This window comes from Megascapheus bottae, chromosome 13, assembly GCF_031878675.1.
Source record: "Megascapheus bottae isolate mThoBot1 chromosome 13, mThoBot2.hap1, whole genome shotgun sequence".
In the NCBI taxonomy this organism is placed as follows: Eukaryota; Metazoa; Chordata; class Mammalia; order Rodentia; family Geomyidae; genus Megascapheus; species Megascapheus bottae.
In genome coordinates, this window is record NC_143521.1 from 21,635,227 (window position 1) to 21,651,463 (window position 16,237).

The following is a 16,237-nucleotide window of genomic DNA, read 5'->3' on the forward strand; positions in this document are numbered from 1 at the left end:
TTACTGTAGCATCATAAAGACAATTACAGTAGTTGCAGAGCATATTGTAGAGGAATAGAAAGAACATTATCATACTTTAGGTATGACACGAAACAAAGGAAAGGGTATCAATGACAGGACACTGACAAGTTTTTCTTCTCCAGGAGCAATTGTACACGATATCTTCATGATAAGATAGGAATGAGAGATAATCAGTTGTAATGATGCTCAAATGAAGATACATAGGTAGTTTCAAAATGACAGGTGACAAGAGTGCATGGGCCCAGAAGATAACAGTTGTATTTCTCCAGACAATATACTCCATAAATTTTATGAAGTGTTAAATGTCACAATCTGTCATGTATAGCTCAATAAACTGGCCCATATAACCATGGCTTTTGTGTTAAAGAGATCTATGAATCATTCGAAGGGCTTCCATATATTAAGCATATTATTATAGACATTCACATACCCCCAAGCATAAAGGGACTTGATACAAGCTGGGGGATGTATTAGTGATGAATGTAAACCATGACTAGTCTTCCTGGCATTGTGCACCTGCAGCTCATGGCTATCTGATGATGTTCATTGTTATAAAATTGAGACGAACAGGAAGGGCTCTGTAGTAATTTGTTGGCCAATAACAACACCTGTGTGCAAGTTCCAATTTTTTTTCTTTGTTGGGCAGTGTAACATCTCTACCATAGATTTCCAAGAGACTCAAGTTCACAGATGTAATCTTGATTCTGCTTTGGCTATTGCACTGAATGCTACCATCACAATGGAGTCATGCCCAGAGAGAAGGCTAACTCATCAGAAATGTTTTCTTCACACAGTGGTGATTTGGGAGAAAAAAAATGCAAGGAAAATATTTGACAGGAAAGCAAACTTTAGCCTAAGATCTTTTAAGTTTTTTTTCTTTGATGTCAAATGATTTTAAAATGATTCACTTTGCTTTTGTATTCTGAGCACCTGTGGCTTGCATCTGTAATCCCAGCTATTCAGGATGTTGAGTTGAGGGTTGAGGTTTGAAGTCAGGCTGGGGAAGGAAATTATATGCTACTCTAAATAACCAACCAAAAGCCAGAAGTGTAGGTATGGTTCTAAGTGAATGCCAGCCTTGAGCCAAAAACTAAAGGATAGTACTCTGGTGCTGAGTTCATGCTCCGGCACTGACTCCCCTACCCCCCCATCAAAGAAATATTTCAATAAATGAAACATTCTAGTTAATTGATAAGAGACTAATATTTCATTTCTCCTTTTCTTGTCAGTTTTCAAATGTACAAAGGAATAAACAATATCATGAAATTTCACAATGAAATCTGTAATGATTTTTGGCCTGGATGAAGTCTATTTTAATATGAAGGACAGACATAAACCATCCTGTGATTTTTCTTTTCTTTCTTTTTTTTTGTGGTGACGCATATTGAAATTAGGGCTTCTATATATTTGCTAAGGCTTCTACCACTGAGCAATGTCCCCCAAGAAAAAATTGTGTCATCAGGATTCATCATGGTTCCATGTGTGCTAAGTTTTTCCACAGCAGGATTAAATATGCTTTCCTCACCTTTCAATATCTTTAAATTGATATCCACTTCTCCATTTACATACACATCGTCTCTGATTTTCCAGAAGTTTCAGTTTATCCTCATAAGGTTTTCCTTTTATTTTGGTGGTCATGGGGCTTGAACTCTAGGCCTGGCTGCAGTTCCTGAACTCTTCAGCTCAAGCGAGTGCTCTACCACTTCGAGTCACAGATCCACTTCCAGTTTTCTGGTGGTTACTTGGAGATGAGTCTCCTGCCTGTGCTAGCTCTAAACTGTGATTTTCATATCTCAACCTCTTGAGTAGCTAGGATTACAGGCATGAGCCACCAGAACCTGGCAGGTTTTCTTTTGTTGTTTTGTTTTTTGTTTTAAAGTCAAGAAAATCCTCTCATTTTCTGAATCTTCATTACTAGGTAGGCACGCAATTACTTATGTATACAAAACTTTAGGGACATATGAAGAATTTGTTTGAATTTGGAATCTAGATTCATGGAAGAAAAAGTGCATATGATTTTTATTTAAAATGAGTCTGGCAAGTTTGGATTCAAAACAACAAAGCTTTTTTGTCACATGCTCATTGCTTATGTCTGTAATCCTAGCTGTTCAAGAGGATGAGATCCCAGGATTGTGCTTCACTAGGCAGACAAATTCTTAAGACTCTTATCTTCAATTAATCACCAAAAATCCAGAAGTGGATTTATGAATCCAACGGTAGAGCACTGGTCTTAGGTGGAAAAGGCTTAGGGACCATATTTAGACTAAGTTTCAAGCTCAACATAGGCTTAACCAAACTCCCACAAAAACCAAACACAACCTGTTTTCCTCCTAAATCAAAGCATAATCATTTTATGGAATGTGAATAGAATAGCTTTATTTTTGGTGAGAGTGTCTAGAGTCTATCATAATGATCCAGTGTTTGACATACCATTGTAGGTTTTCCTTCAACAAATATAACCTCTAACGAAACGAAGCTGTCCTGAACCCTGGGCAATAGAACTGAGAAGCTCGAGAATTCATGAAAGCCTCAAAATCTTCCTGCAGTAAGTGTGCCCAACCTGACTAGATGGGATTTGTGTTGTGATAACCAACATTTTCAGGAGACTGTCTGAACTGAAAAAATCATGTCCTCAAGAGAGAGATCACTTTCTTAGGAGAGAAATCACAAGCCTCCAGGGTAGGCAGGATTACAGGCGGGAGCCATCAACACCTGGCTTTTATTTTTTCAGTCTTTAAAATGAAAGTTCTAAGCTGACCTCCCTTGGCTCGCCCTATCTATCTATCTATCTATCTATCTATCTATCTATCTATCTATCTATCTATCTATCTTTCCCTTAAATTGTACTTCACAGAAGTGCACAGAAATCAAATACTATTTATTGAATAATTAAACATAAATATGTAACCTATTCACTAGTGCTGTGATAATATTTTTCCCCCTTCCCTCTCCTGTGCTGTGATAATATTAACCTGAATATAAAGAGAAATTCTGTCTATCCCAATCCTTCGCCTCCTCCTCTTCTTTCTTTTCCTCCTCCTCCTTTTCCTCCCCCTCCCCTTCTTCCTCTCCCCTTTCTCTTCCTTTTTCTTTTATTTTAGTAGGAGGGCATGAACAGGCCTATTCCTGCTTACTACTTCTGTCAGTCTTCTAGCCCTGACCCTGGCCTTTGGCAGCCTAATTCCATATTGCAGCATGAATCTGCATGGGTCCAGGTGAGCCACTGGATAGTTGGTTGTGGAACTAAGCAGCATTTACCTATTGTCTTTATGGTGACTTTCAGGAATGGATCACACCCTTCCCTTGCATTAACACATGGATTTGAGATTCCTTTAAGAATTCAAAGTGAAAGACAACCAAATAAAAATTTTAGTGTAAGGTGTGTTATATCGCAGAGAAACAACTTAGTCAGAGTTAATGGGATTAGAGAAGGTAATTAAAAGATTATACTTGACACAAGCAGATATTTCCATACAGATGAGTGAACATGCATATATGTACAAGTATGTGTATACATATATGTGTATGTGTCTTTGTATGCATATAATTTGATTTTCATAAATAAGATAGTGATGTAGCTGGTATAACTGTCTCTGGTATAATGGAAACATGGACTGTTTCAATGGAAGGTTAAAATTTTTAAGTGGCTTGACTTCTCTCAAAGCATAATGGCATGTAATTTTAAGATGTTAGTGCTTTCTAATCTATTTTTGATGTATTTTCAACAGCTAATTTATGGGTAATACTTTCCTTTTGTTACACACATGACAGAGTGGTCAATGTGTCTAATTAGTTAAAAATATTATTGTTAGTCCCAGTTGGACAGTTCATTAATGGTGTGTGTTTTGACTGAGTCATTTAGTTTAATTAAGTCACAGTTTCTTCACTGGAAACATGGAGAGGCTGAGCAAGATGGATTTAAAATTCCTACAGCTGATCTTCTCAAAGTTTCTGGCTGATGCTCTTATTTGTATTCATTTTAAAGACCATACCCTCTTTCATGTTCCACTCTTAGAGCTTAAAAATTATTTTTGTTTTTGCTCCCTCTTAAAATCTGTCTCTGTCCTACTAGTCACAAGAGCACTCTACCACACTAGCCAAGACTTGTCAGACTGGTTCTCAGTGGATCATCTGGGACTTCTTTCTTCACTTCAGTTTAGCCTACAAAGTCCCTGATAGAGCTGGCTGCACACACCTGACTGCAGACTTCAGTCTCCACAGGACGCTTCCTAGCTGGCCAGCCATGTATCGGTGAGTTCCCTTTTTCATTCTGCCTTTGGGTGACTTGTGGTTGCAAATAAACCACTTAAGGGATATATGGATCTCCAGTTTATTATCTATAGCATGGAGGATTATTTTTGAGATTCTGTGATATGTCAAGAAATAGATTTCTGTTCTTTCTGGATTAGTTGTTCTTTGTTTTCTAATGTCTCATCTCGATGTTTTGTGGTGTTGGAGAACTGTCTCTAAGTTTGTTTGCTTCAGAAAATATGCATAAAAATATAAGCTTCAGTTCGTTCGTGCAAATCAAAATTATGTTCATAATTATGAATAGTTTGAAATATGTTAAAAGAATAAGAAATAATTTGCCTCATAACCTGACTTACATAATTCATAAGCCCTTTGTATAGCAGCGTAATAATTGTATAATAAATAATAATAAAATAATATTTCTTCTATTAATACATAATGAAAATAATTTGAGGTAATTGCTTATGCAGCTAAATCATCATAGTCACATTAAAAAAATCCAATGAGGAAGTGGAGCTGTGGCTCAAGGGATAGGGTGGTAGCCTTGAGCTGAAGAGCTCAGTGATAGCACCCAGGCCCAGAGTTCAAGCCCCACGACTGATTAAAAAAAAATCCAATGATATGTCTCAATACAATCATTCTCTTTATTATTTCTTTACATGTTAGAAACTAGTCACAAAGTTGTAGGGCACTACTTTAGACTCAAAATCACTTCAGGCTAAAGTTAGTATTTTCAGATATATTGGCATATATCTTATTGACTTTTATTTTGAGAATAAATGTAGTTAACATATTTTGAGAAGAAAAATGTAAAACTTTCCAAGGTGAAAACAGTCTTGTTCTGTCATTGATAGAGGGTTCCTTCCACATTTTACGAGAAGCTAAATGTTCTGTAACTCAATGAAGCAACTAAAGTTACTTATAAAACAAATTTAGTTAGATTTCTCTTTTGTAAGTATTTCTTTAACTCACAGTGCTCTTTCTTTCTTTCTTTTTTGTTGCATTATCTTTAAGAACATTAAAAGAAAAGAGTATTTTTAAGAAAGCATCGACCAAGCTCAACATACTAAATAGCATCCAGCTCTCCTTTATGTTAGATCTGAGGCAATCTGGATTTGATTCTAAAAGAACAGAAAAGCTATAATGAAAGCAATATTGAAGAGAAAGCTTCCAAGACTAGCCACTAATTTGAAACAAAATATATACCTTTTACTTAGAGCCCTTCTTCAAGGGCTGGGGTCATGGCTCAATTAGAATGGATCCTGCCTAATAAGCACAAAGGCTCTGAGTCCAAACTGGAGAGGAAAAAGAGAGAGAGAAGGAGAGGGGGATGAGAAGGGGAAGAGGGAGGGAGGAGAGTTCTGCTTGAGAGTAGATGGAAGTTACCTCTCAAGGATCATGAAGAGACAAATCCTAAATTTGATATAAAAACACAGCAGGAGGTCAAAGAAAGCTTTCAGAAATAATATTTGGGAGGAGAAGATATTTATTCAACATATTTATTAAATACATTTATTGGTGATGAGGAATTTACACTATGCTCACCAGTGACCAATGATGACAAGAATTAAAGGTAGGCAATCAGATTTATAGAGATCAACATAAGATATACATAAATAGAGGAAGGTGAAATTAATAGTATTCAAATGAAAGAAAATAGACAATGTTAACGTTCCCTTAGTTAAGAACTATTGCTCAAAGTGTGGCTTATGCATCATCTCCATCATCTCCAAAGAATGCTTATAACAAATAGCTCCTATCTATTTTTTTAAAAGTCCTAGGTCTTGAACTCTGGGCCTGGGCAATGTTCCTGAGCTCTTCAGCTCAAGTTACCACCCTACTCATTGAGCCACAGTCCTACTTCCTGTTTTCTAGTGACTAATAGAAGATAAGAATCTCAAGTTCTTCAGTACCTAGGCTGGCTTTGAACCATGATCCTCAGATCTCAGCCTCCTGAGCAGCTAGGATTAGAGGTGTGAGCCACTGTACCAGGCTAGCCTGGAAATTCTAATGGATCTCTGGTTTAGGCATAGAAATCACATTTAAAAATTGACACAAGATGTTTTTTAATTTTCTCTACTATTTGAGAAGAATTTATATGATTGTATGAAGATACAGAAGAGACTTGTAAAGCTTAAAGAACTTAAAACACAAATAAAATACCTCTCTCTGTCTCTGCTCTCTCTCTCTCTCTCTCTCTCTCTCTCTCTCTCTCTCTCTCTCTCTCTCTCTCTCTCTCTTTCTCTCTCTCTGTTTTGTGTTAGTCCTAGGGTTTCTGGAACTCTATCATTTGTGCCACAACTTCACTTGTGGCTTTTTGGTGGGTAACTGGAGTTAGGAGTCTCACAAATGTTTCTGGGTCGGCTTTGGGAGGCTCATATGTCAGCCTCCTGAATAGGATTATAGACCCGAGCCACTAGTACATGGCCTATTAGCTCAGTGTTAAAAGAGGTCACCCTTTGTTTTATTTAAATTGGCATAATTATAGTTTACTGGGAGGTGTCTCTCCCTTGTTAGCCTTCCCTCCAAGAAACAAGAGTCCTCATGTAGGCAACATGGTGATGACTAAGCCGGTGAAGGTGACTGTCAGGAGGTGTAGAAACTAAAAAAGGATACTGGCAGCACTTGGGAATGTCAGGAAAGGAGGCTGATCTTATTTGCATCTTAAAAATCTGTTAAATAAGCTGGGCACAGTGGCTCATTTAATCACTAGAAAATGGGAAGTGGGGCTGTGGCTCAGATGTAAGGCTGTAGCCTTGAGCTGAAGAGCTTACGGAGAGAGCTTAGGCCCAGAGTTCAAACCCTGTGGCCCACACACACACACACAAAATCTGTTAAATAAATAATGGATTGCTCTTTAGGCACTGGCTTTAAATTTAGGGGCTTCAGGGTAAGTAGACATTCTACCACTTGATCCACGCCTCAGAGGCTTTTTTTCTTTGTCAGTCAGGGGGGTTGGATTCTGGGCCTGGGTACTGTCCCTGAGATCTTCTGCTCAAGGCTACTGCCCTACCCTTTGAGCCACAGCACCACTTCTGGTTTTCCAGTAGTTAATTGGAGATAAGAGTCTTTCGGTCTTTAATGCCCGGGCTGACTTTGAACCTTGATCCTCAGATCTTAGCCTCCTGAGTAGCTAGGGTTTCAAATGTGAGCCACTGTGTCCAGCTCAGAGGCTTTTGTTTGTTGGTATATATTTTTTCACTTTTTTTTTTTTTGGTCTAGGGCAACTTTCCTTGTGGCCTTTTTACCCGTACCTCCCGTATAGTTGGATCACAGGCATTTTTCACATGCTCAACTTAGAACTGAGATGGAAGTCTCACTAATTTTATGTCTGGAATGGCCTTCAACTCTGGTCTTCCTGATCACCCTCTCATGAGTATTTGTGATTCCAGGCATGGGCCTCTCTGCATGGCCCAAAGCCCAGGTATTTAAAGAAAAAAACCTCAGCATGAGAATGTTACCCACTGAAATAAATCATTAGTGGTAGTGAAAGAAGACACATTGAGGATATGATCAGCATTACTATGTGATGTGATTGTGCTACAAAGTTGGTTGGTTGCTTTGTCTTTTGTCTGTTCATTTTTTTTTTTCTCAAGCTTGAACTCAGGGCCTGGGCGCTTTTTCACTCAAGGCTAGTTGCCACAGCACTACTTCCTGTTTTCTGGAGAGAAAAGTCTCACAGATCTTCCTGCCCAGGCTGGCTTTGAATTACAGTCTTCAGATCTCAGCCTCAGTGTCTGGTGCCACAAGTATTTTAACCATACACTGATTTCCTTTTAATGAAGTACAGTCCTGATTCATAAGATAACGTTTAGTGAGTTGTGCTAAGTGAGTGAGTTGTGTAGTAAGTTGCATGTGAACTTAGATTGTACAATCTTATGAAATACTCTTTTATTGACTTTTGGTAATGCTTTCAGAAGTGGTTGTTGTTAATGCCTCCTACTAAGAGACAGAATGACAGAGGCCCTGGTTGTCTCAGCTTTGGAGGTGTTAGACCCAGAATTTGAGCTCTTTGTGGTTTTAAAGTATAGCTTCTTTTCCCTATACAATAATTGCCCATTATGTGTGAGTAAAAGTGATGTCCCCCAAAAGTTTAACAGAGAAATGAAACAAACACTTCTGTGTATAAGGAGAAAATGTGAGTATCCAAGCAAAGAAACAGACAATGACTAGTATTAAATGGTGCATGTACGTGTTAGCGCGGGTTTTTTTTTTGGTTAGTTTTTAAAAATATATTTTTATTTTAATTAATAGAAGGATTATATTACATTTGCCAAACAGAAGGTGCATTACTTCACAAACATTGCTACCCTTTCTCATGATTTTGTCCCCATTTCCCTCTGCCTACACCTTGGGTTCAAGCCCCAGGACTGTCGTAAGAAAGGAAGGAAGGAAGGGAGGGAGGGAGGGAGAGAGGGAGGGAGGAAGAGAGAGAAAGAAAGAAAGGCAGAAAGAAAGAAAAAAGAATGAAAGATTATTCAAGTTGGGCAGATGGCATGCTCCTTTAGTCCTAGCACTGGGAAAGCTGAGAAGGCAGGGCTGCTTGAGTTCACAACTTCAAAACCAGGCTTGTCAACAGACGGAGACTCTCTAGGCAACAAGAACAACAACCAATGGAAAGGGTGGCATTTAGATGCACTGTACTCTTCAACTGACATATTCAACTGAAACCCTATGCACAACTAACCCCCCCAACAAATAAATAAATAAAAACACAGAACCAACATAAAAAGAAGATGTTCTCCTATACTCATTTTTTGGTTTTGGTTTTTGCCAGTTCTGGTACCTAGGAATCAAATGATGCTAGGCAAGCACTCTACCACTAGGCCACGCTCCCCGCCCTTCTATATTCTTTTGGGCCCGCTTTTGTTGAATATAATGAATGAAAATGGCAAAGAATGTTTTCTGATATTCAAGCATGATTTAGCAGGTATCAGATACATAGATTAGGGAGGAGTAAGGACTTAAAAGGCTGAGGAGGAAAAAAGGTGCTGCGGAGACATCATGTACATGATGCCAAAACTGTCAGTCCATCTTTTTCTTGGGTATGTAAGAGGCTTGGCCTTTTTAGAATAGCAAATCTATTTTTTTTTGCCAGTCCTGGGCTTGGGCTCAGGGCCTGAGCACTCTCCTTGGACTTTCTCAAGGCTCTAGAGCTCTACCACTTGAGCCTCAGCACCACTTCTAGCTTTTCTATGTATGTAGTACCAAGGAATCAAACTTGGGTCTTTCGTGCATGCTAGGCAAGCACTCTACCACTAGTCCAAATTAAACTAAACTAAACTATGGGAAATCAAATTTATTCTATAGGCATCAGTAAGTTCTACTTTGTGACATTTCATCTGAAGATGTATAATGATTTTTCTCTCTCTCTCTCTGTATCTCTCTCTCTGTCTCTCTCTGAAGCTGTAAAAGCAAACACAAAATGATTTAGCACTTTGTTCAAAGTTGAATTGTGAGTCAGTGTACAATGAAATAATCATTGCTACCGTGTATTTTATTTATTATGTGCCAACTAGCATCCTAAAATAGTGTGTTTAATCTTAATAACAACCAATGGTTATATTATAATACCCGTTACTCAGATGAGGAAACTAAGGTACAGTTTTTTGTTTTTTGTTTTTTTGCCATTCCTGGGGCTTGAACTCAAGGCCTGGGCACTATCCTTGTGTTTTCCTAAGGCTAACTAACACTCTACTACTTGAGCCACAGCATCACATCTGACTTTTTCTGTGTATGTGGGATCAAGGAATCAAACCCAAGGCTTTGTGCATGGTAGGCAAGTACTCTACCACTAGGTCACATTCCAGGCCTCAAAGCCTATGTTCTTACTTACAGCGCTGTATTATCCTTATGGTGGCTGTTTACATAAGGAGTTCTTCAGCTAGTCTGGTTTAACTGTTTTATAACGTTAAAAAGAATTTCTATTTTCACAGAATAGCATTATTACTCAATAAGGATTCTTGGAAATGGACTTCTGAGACCAGACAGAAAGGAAGCACTGGTATCTTCACTGAATCCTCCAAAGTAAGGGAACATAACACTGCAGAATTAGGTAATTTACAACTGGCCACAAGAATGGGTGAGTTAGTCAATGCTAGAGATAGAATCTTCCCTCCCAGGACACCTGTGTACTGAATTCATTGTAGTGAAGAAGAGTGACATGAATGAAGAAAAATGCATGATGCAACAAGTCTTGCTATTATTATTTCTAATACCATTTGAACTTGTATAAAATATATGACCCTTTTAAAATGACTATATCTATACCTATTTTTCATATGCAATATGCTGTTTTGAAATATGCATAAATTATACAAAAGCTAAAGTGAGTACCAGATGAAATATAGGTATTTTTTCTCATAATGTTTTTATAGTGAGAACCCCTAAAATCTACTCAGCATTTTCCAAGAATTCAGTATATGGTTATTAACTGTTGTCACCATTTTTTACAACACATTTCTTGTACTTATTTCTTTTTTTGTGTGTTTGAAATTAGTTATCCAACACAGAAAGCTTTCAGGTCACATGCAATAAAATACAAAAAGGGTACACTGAGGAGGAAAAGAAATATTATTCTCTGATGGATGATTGATACAATATTTCTTTCTATATTTTTTGCCAGTCCCGGCTTGATTATTTTTTTGAATTATGATATATTAAGAAGTGATAATGATAATGCAATTATTTGACTATATAAAAAGGCTAATAAAATGAACCTGTATTCAAACTGTTTTCTTTTTTTTTAAACTGTTTTCTTTACCTAACCTAACTTGTCATTAGTTATACCTGTTCCCAACATATATATATATATATATGTATGTATGACATCACTAACTACACCTGTTCCAAAAATTAGGTATCTATATATGTATACATATATGAACAACTGGATATACTATATATATATATATATATATATATAATAGGAAAGCAATTGAATACCACAAAAGTTTTAGAATTCAATCAATCTAGGAATTTAAATGAGGGTATTTGGATAAATTGCATCAGGAACAAATAATGTTTGAACAAGTGTTTGTTTACTGGTAGAAGGGATTAATCACCCGTGTGTCTGTTGAAATGTATAATGGGCTTATTACATTAAATCTTTTTTTTTTTAAGATTTTTTTTTTTTTGCCAGTCCTGGGGCTTGAACTCAAGGCCTTAGCACTGCCCTTGGGCACTCCTCAAGGCTACAGCTCTACCACTGGAGCCACAGCACCACTTCTGGTGGTACGGTGGTATGTGGTACTGAGAAGGAATTGAACCCAGGTCTTTGTGCATGCTAGGCAAGCACTCTATCACTAGGCCACACTTCCTGCCAATATTAAAGTTTTATGAGAATGTTTACTAACCAAAGCTTATTTGGAACACATTGACTCACTTGCAGTAGTAATTGAGAAACAGGGTAAATTATACCTGAGTAAAGGTAAATAGAAAAAACGAAGAGAGAGAGAGAGAGAGTGAGAGAGAAAGAGAGAGAGAGAGATCATGCACCAGAAGAATGATCCACAAAACTATGAAAGGAAGAGACAGTGCTTTACACATCAAACATATCAGAAATGTGGCCATCACCATCATTACTAATAATTAAAATAATTATGATAAGAATCATTCCTGCTGTTTGCACAATGAAATTTTTTTTTACTTGAGAGTTCAAAGTGCTAACATTCTTTAACAATTTTAATTTTACAGAAAGGTTAAAAGGAGAATGAAATTGGGGTGCCTGTTTTTCTTTTTAAAATTTTATTGTCAGGATAATGTATAGAGGGGCTACAGTTACATTTGTCAGGTGGTAGGTGCATTACTTCTCATACATTGATACCCCTCCTCATATTTTTGGCCCTATTTCCCTTCCTCCACCCCCTCTCAATCATCTTGTTTTCCCTGCTTCCCTTCCTTATTTCAGATAAACAAATAAATGTATATACAATATACCAGGTAACAAAGACAGATACAGTAACAACATGAGATTGGCCAAAGAAAAGGGAAATAACATAGTACATTAAGAAAAACAATCACACACGATAAAGCTCTTGTTTTCATAAAAGGATCCCAGAGATCCTTTTATTTAGGCTCATTCTATATGACCTTATGTACCTAGGTTTTAAGCTATTGTAATTCTCTGCTAGGAGAGTCCTAGATATGTACTAATTATTACAAATGAGGGAAAACATTGAGCCTATGTTCTTTGGGTCTTGCTTACTTCACTTAATATGATATTTTTCAAGTCTTGCCATTTCCTTACAAATGGGGTGATGTCATTCTTTCTGATGGCAAAATAGAATTCCACAATGTATAAGTACCACATCTTCTTGATTCATTCATCTACTGAGGAGCATCTGGGTTGGTTCCATGTCTTCGCTATGGTAAATAATACTGCAATAAACATTTTTGTGTTAATAGCTTTAGTATGCTTTTGTTTCAGTGCCAAGGTGTGGGATGGCTGGGTCATAGGGGGAGTTCTATGTTTAGTCTTTTGAGGAACTTCCATACTGCTTTCCATAGTGGTTGAACGAGTTTGCCCTCCCACCAACAGCGTAGTAGTGATCTCTCCTAGCCACATCCCTGCCAGCATCTGTTGTTATTAGATTGCTTGATCATGGCCATTGTAACTGGAGTGAGGTGGAATCTCAAAGTTTTAATTTGAGTTTCTTTTATAGCCAGAACTGTCAAGCATTTCGTCTTGCGTCTTTAGGCCATTTTTAGTTCCTCTTCAGAGAAGACTCTCTTTAAGTTTTTAGCCCACCTTTTAATGGGATGGTTGTTTCTTTGAAGATTTGTTTTTGAGAGATTCAATTTTTTGAACTGTAGGTATATTTTAGATATGGGGCCCTTGTCTGCTGTATGGCTAGTGAAGATCTTCTCCCACTCTGTGGGCTTTCTATTTAATTTGCTAGCTACAACCTTTGCCTACAGAAGCTGTGCCATTTAATGCAGTCCCATTTGTCTAAACTTTCCTTAATTTGTTGTGTTTCTGGGTCTTTATTAAGAAAGTTTCAACCTGTGTCAAGCAGACCTAATGTATCTCCTATTCTTTCTTATAAAATTTTCAGGGTATCTGCTTTTACCTCAAGGTCTTTGAGCCATTTGGAATTAATCCTGGTGCAGGGTGACATAGAAAGTTCCAACTTTAGTTTTTTGCAGGTACTTAACCAGTTCTGCCAGCACCATTTGTTGAAGAGGCTGTCTTTCTTCCATTCTATTTTTCTGTCTCTCTTATCAAAGATTAGGTGGCCATAGGTCTGTGGGTTGATTTCTGCGTCTTCAGTTCTATTGCATTGATGTCTACTTTTTCATAGAAAGAAAACAACAGAAAATTAAATCTGCTGGTACAAGATGGCAGAGCAAATAAGCTGGTGGCAGTGCTGAGAAAAGTGCTCTTTTAGCTCTCATTGTTTATACCAAATGTTTTTTGACCTGGAGTATTATTCTCTCTTTGTCCCATAAGATTCCTCTTACCTAAGCCACCACAGATGGCTTATCTTTAAAATACAAAGAAATTGTGGGAGGGGGAATCAGAACAAGTACATGCAATATTTTGGACATGGTAGTGGTGTAAACTGTATGTAGGGGCATATATTATGTTTCTCTGTTATTTTGTATTTCTTGTAAGGTCTCTTTCGGTCTGTCACACATACACTAACTAAAATCTACAATATTTGTTATTTAAAAAAAAAAGTATCATAAAACCAGTAACTACATAAATGATAACGAAGGATTCTATTACTTTTTAATTCTTTTCCTTCCTGTTAACATTGAGTAATTCTTTTAAACTACTATTTTGTTATGCATAAATTTATATGGTTCTATTATTTATTTATTTATATATATATGTATATATATATTTATTTTTTGTCAGTCATGGGTCTTGATCTTTGGGCCTGGGCACTGTCTCAGAACCCTTCAGCTCAAGGCTTGCACTCTAGCACTTAAGCCACAGTGCCACTTCTGGTTTTCTGGCAGTTAATTGGAAATAAGAATCTCAAGGACATTTGTGCCCAGGCTGGCTTTGAACCACAATCCTCAGATCAGCCTTCTGAGATCTCCTAGGATTATAGGCATTAGCCACCAGTGCCCTGCTAGTTTTATTATTTTTAAAAGGTGTAGTATAGAATACATATTATTCTGAAAAGTTTTATGATTAAACCTTACCTTATCACTGATCTTTTTTTTTAATCCATTTTTTTATTGTGGGGATAATGTCTAGAGGGGTTACAGTTACATTCGTCAGGTAGTAGATGCATTACTTCTCACACATTTTTACTGGTCTTTTTATGTTAATAAACTATGGGGTGACTCTCATAAATTTTACAACTGTACTGTTTACTTTTCTGCTTTGACTAAACATTATTATACAATAAATACAACTTTTCATGTAACTCACAATTCTATAGAGCAATCATGTATTTCTTATGTATCCATCATGTTCCTTATGAGCATGAATTCATATTCTGCATGTGTCATGCACTGACATTTGTCATATCCTTTTCTCCCCATATCTCCCTGAAGTTTTTGCTTATACCTGGTGTATGCATCTCCCTTTCTCTGCAACAGATGAGTAGCCAGCATTCAGAAATGAAGCCACAGTACTTGGTTAGGGGAGCTTTGAGGCACAATTGCATATAGAAGAAAAAACTCCTTCTAGACAAGTTTTTATATTGTAGTAATTACTATTTAGGAACAGGTGTTTGAAATCCCACTCAAGGGAGAAATAGAGGAGGATGAGGTTGGCAAGGGGAAGATGAAGTTTCCCTGGCTACTGCCTCTTGGGAAAGTCACAGGAACAAGGGAGGAGATGTAGCAGCCCTTTGAGCCTTCCACACAACACCTCAGGGACTTGAGCAGAGTCAGAGTCACAGAGACATGATGGCACCATTATTTTTATATGTTACTGCTCCCTATTCAGTGTCCAGGACTGCCAGGATGTAATAATGGTGTGTCAGGGAACAATGTATCTCTTCCTACTCCTATATCCTTTTGTATTGAGCCCTCTTAATTCCTGTATGCAAGAATTAGTTGTTGTGAAAGAATAATAATCCAAGAGCTTTTATCTGTGAGCTCTTGGCTCACACCTATAATCCTAGCTATTCAGGAGACTCAGAGCTGAGAGTTGAGATTCAAAGCCAGCCCAGTCAAGAAAGCCCAAAAGACTCTCATCTCCAATTGACCACCAAAAAATTGGAAATAGAGCTGTAGCTTGAATGGTAAAGACCAGCCTTGGGTAAAAAACAAAAACAAAAACAAAAACCAAATAAGAGACATCACCACAGCCCTTAGTTCAAGCCCTAATACTAGCACAAAAACAAAAACCAGGATGAGCTATACGTTTTAGAGGCTTTTTAGAGGCAGCGTAGAAATTGAGGTACTCTCACAAAGAAAAGATTTCCTGTAACATCTCTTAAACTAGAGGTTAATAGTAGCTCACAGATTCAGGCTCTTCAAAGGGGCCTCTGGTAATCTCTGTATCCTCAAATACTGATTTGGAAATAATAAAATGAGAAAGCAAGTAGAATTCGATGCTCTATACGCTACAAGGTAAGGTTCAAACTTTAATATGCTTCACGGTGTATTTATAATTTAACAATGCCAGAATGTACTTCAAACAGGTATCTTGTACAGTACCTCGCGCTGTAGCTTGTGCACAACTGGTTCAACAAGCAATTGCTAATATTTCTTTCTTTGTTTTTTCCCTTTTTCTTTTCTGGGGGGTTGTGGGGCTTAAGCCCTGGGCCTCGGTGCTATCCCTGAGCTCTTCATCTCAAGGGTACTGCCCTATCTCTGGAGCCACAACACCACTTCCCCTTTCCTAGTGGTTAATTGGAGATAAGAGTCTCACACACTTTGAATGGCGATCCTCAGATCTCAGCCTCCTGAGTAGCCAAAATTACAGGTGTGAGCCACTGCGCCTGACTAATCTCTAGTATTTCACACAGCACTTTTCATAGGTCAGAAACTATTAGAA

General features: G+C 37.6%; 1 protein-coding gene across 1 annotated transcript in view; it reads left to right on the forward strand.

The window, feature by feature from the left end:
* The first annotated feature begins 3,131 nt into the window (after positions 1 to 3,131).
* The window catches only part of LOC150055678 (transmembrane protease serine 11E-like), a 38,668-nt gene continuing 25,562 nt past the window's right edge, over positions 3,132 to 16,237 (forward strand). The window contains exons 1-2 of the mRNA XM_090343147.1: positions 3,132 to 3,236; positions 4,094 to 4,272. Coding sequence (XP_090199273.1) covers positions 3,132 to 3,236; positions 4,094 to 4,272 — 284 coding nt within the window. The remainder of the gene's footprint in view (positions 3,237 to 4,093; positions 4,273 to 16,237) is intronic.